This window comes from Galeopterus variegatus, unplaced genomic scaffold (assembly GCF_000696425.1).
Source record: "Galeopterus variegatus unplaced genomic scaffold, G_variegatus-3.0.2 Scaffold305, whole genome shotgun sequence".
Lineage (NCBI taxonomy): Eukaryota > Metazoa > Chordata > Mammalia > Dermoptera > Cynocephalidae > Galeopterus > Galeopterus variegatus.
In genome coordinates, this window is record NW_007726416.1 from 129,003 (window position 1) to 131,669 (window position 2,667).

The window sequence follows — 2,667 nt, forward strand, 5'->3', positions numbered from 1 at the left end:
AGAAAATCTCCTTTGCTTTATTCCAGATCATTTATTGAGCACTTGCTATTAGCTAGATACTATAGATACAAAGATGCATAAAATGGATTCCCTCCCTGCCCTCAAGGAGTTTTTTTTTTTGTCTTTTGTCTTTTTCCGTGTCCGGCAACGGATCGCAACCCTCAGTGTTGTAGATACAAAGATGCATAAAATGGATTCCCTCCCTGCCCTCAAGGAGTTTTTTTTTTTTGTCTTTTGTCTTTTTCCGTGTCCGGCAACGGATCGCAACCCTCAGTGTTGCCCCCGTACCGGACAGGGGACCAGCAGCGGGATCGCAACCCTCGGTGTTGCGCCCACACCTCGCTCAGCCAGTGAGCAGGAACCGGTCTGTATGTGGGATCCGAACCCTCGGGCGGGAGCGCCGCCGCGCTTCCCAAGCGGCACACTTATCCAGTGCGCCACCGGGCTGGCCCCCTCAAGGAGTTTTTAATCTTGTGGAAAGCTACATAAAAATCATTGCTCTGGTTCTTTTCCATCTGTAATACTGTCCAAGTGGAGACTAATGACCAGTACAGGAGAATACGAGGGTACTTCAAAAAGTTTGTGGAAAAATAGAATTAGAAGAAAAGAAAAACTTTCCATAAACTTTCTGAAGTACCCTCATATATCTCCCACTGTAGTAAAATAAATCTTAGTGGGATATTATCAACTACTTTTAAAAACTAGATAGCATGAAATCAATTCTTTAGATTCTGGTCACCCCAAGGAAATTAGTACAATTGAATTTCTAAAATAACAAAGTTAAGACCAGATCCTGTAGTCACAGTAACTTACAAAGTAAGAGACAGAGCCTATCTCCTAACAGTTATTAACCAGAATAGTATTCAGATGTTAACAGAGAATGACATGCAAAACTTACTTTTTGGCAAGTGCTCTTCTTTCCTCAGGTGTGTAATCTAGAGAACCTATGGCTCCCTCTCCTTTTGTTGGCATAAACCCAATGATGGCTAATAATGCTGTCCTTACTGAAATAAAAAATTAAACATTAATGTAAGTTGCTTTGTAAAAGGAACTGGATCTGCTCTGGAAAGAGAAAAAAAAAGACTTGAAGACTTTCATAGAAGAGACACAGGTATGGGGGTTGTATTAAAATGGTGGAAAAATCTAGACATGAAAAGCATCTTTATTATTTATTCAGTAATATCAAATTATTTATCCCAAACAGCTTCAATCTCAAGGTATTATACTTCATATTTATGAATTGGCTAAAGTTATATAAGATTTTTATTCACATAAATTAATACTTACTACTCCACGAAGGCTGCCAAGTTTCAGGATGATGTCCTGAGATGCTCAAACAGATTTTCTTGCCCACTTCAAATCGTCCATTAGCCTTAGGAATAAATAATGCATTTAAAATATATATATATGCTTAATATTTCATACTTTCTAAGTGTAATATATATTTTATATATTTATACATAAATAATAATTTCAAGATAATTTTTTAAAGAATTTTAAAAGAATGTAACCTCTAAGGGGGCACAGATTTTTGTCCTCTAATAAGTACTCCAAAAATATTTTTTAAATGCTGAATGAGTAATAAAAGCTGTTTTTAGAAGGTGTTATAGCACCTTTCTGAAACTGAGTTGCACAATTAAAATCTAAATAATTAATATATAAAGATTAACCAATGTCTTATTCTGTGCCTAACACAGAGCTAGTATCAGTTAAGAGTCTAAAAGAAAAGACATGCAAGAGGCTAGGATAAAGCCTAAGGACTTAGTATCACCTAACTAGATGTTGGTAAGGAAGAGCATGGAGAGAAAGGCTTTGAGACAGGAGTAATTTTCAGAAGGATGATGCTATTTAACAAGGCAGGAACACAGAAGAGGAAGATCAGAGATAACAACTTCAGTTTTGTACACAGATCTGATGTCTTGGTAGGAAAGCTATTGACAATGTCCAGAAGGCAGGTAGAAATGTAGGTATGTTTATTTAGAGATATATACATACTTCTGATACCATTCTTCACAGAAGTGATCACTGAAGCCATTTCATAGAAATAAGAGAAAACAGCTGAAGACTTATAGAATATCCATACTTAGGGGAAGGGTGAAGAAGAAGAGGCATGAAGTTAGAATATAAGATTCCAGTGGGCAGAGACTTTGACTTCTTCTCTGCTGCACCCACAGGACCTGGTACATGACATATGTTTAATAAATATTTGTTGATTAAAGACTGGAAAAAACTTCTCAAAAGAGAGGAAGTGAACCAGAAAGAGTACAGTACTGAATATCAGGAAGGCAGAGATGGTTTTTCACCCAGTATGGTAAATATGACACCATTGGTTAACCTTTTTTTTTTTTCTTTTGACAGCTGGCTAGTAAGGGTATTCAATCACTGATAAACAAACTATTGAAATATTTCTGTACTTGTTGGTGAAGAGCTGCTGCCAACTACCCCACCTCCACCATCACCAGTTTCTCCATGCACTAGTCCTTTCCCCCAGACCACTTGGCTCTCCTCATGATCTAGCAACTAAATGAAGCGACTCCTGACACACCAGGGTGCCTCCAGGACCCTGCTCCAGTCCTACTGCCAGCATTAATATTTCTCAATATCACCTAATACTTGTTAAGGAGCTTCTATATGCCAGGAACTTCACAGTGTGATTGTATTTACCAT

General features: G+C 37.7%; 1 protein-coding gene across 1 annotated transcript in view; it reads right to left on the reverse strand.

Annotated features, from left to right (window-relative positions):
* UBE2J1 (ubiquitin-conjugating enzyme E2, J1) overlaps positions 1-2,667 on the reverse strand; it is a 29,823-nt gene that overhangs the window by 16,586 nt on the left and 10,570 nt on the right. Inside the window, exons 4-5 of the mRNA XM_008567212.1 lie at positions 1,288-1,372; positions 899-1,004 (exon numbers count right to left, since the gene is read on the reverse strand). Of these exons, the coding sequence (XP_008565434.1) occupies positions 899-1,004; positions 1,288-1,372 (191 nt within the window). The remainder of the gene's footprint in view (positions 1-898; positions 1,005-1,287; positions 1,373-2,667) is intronic.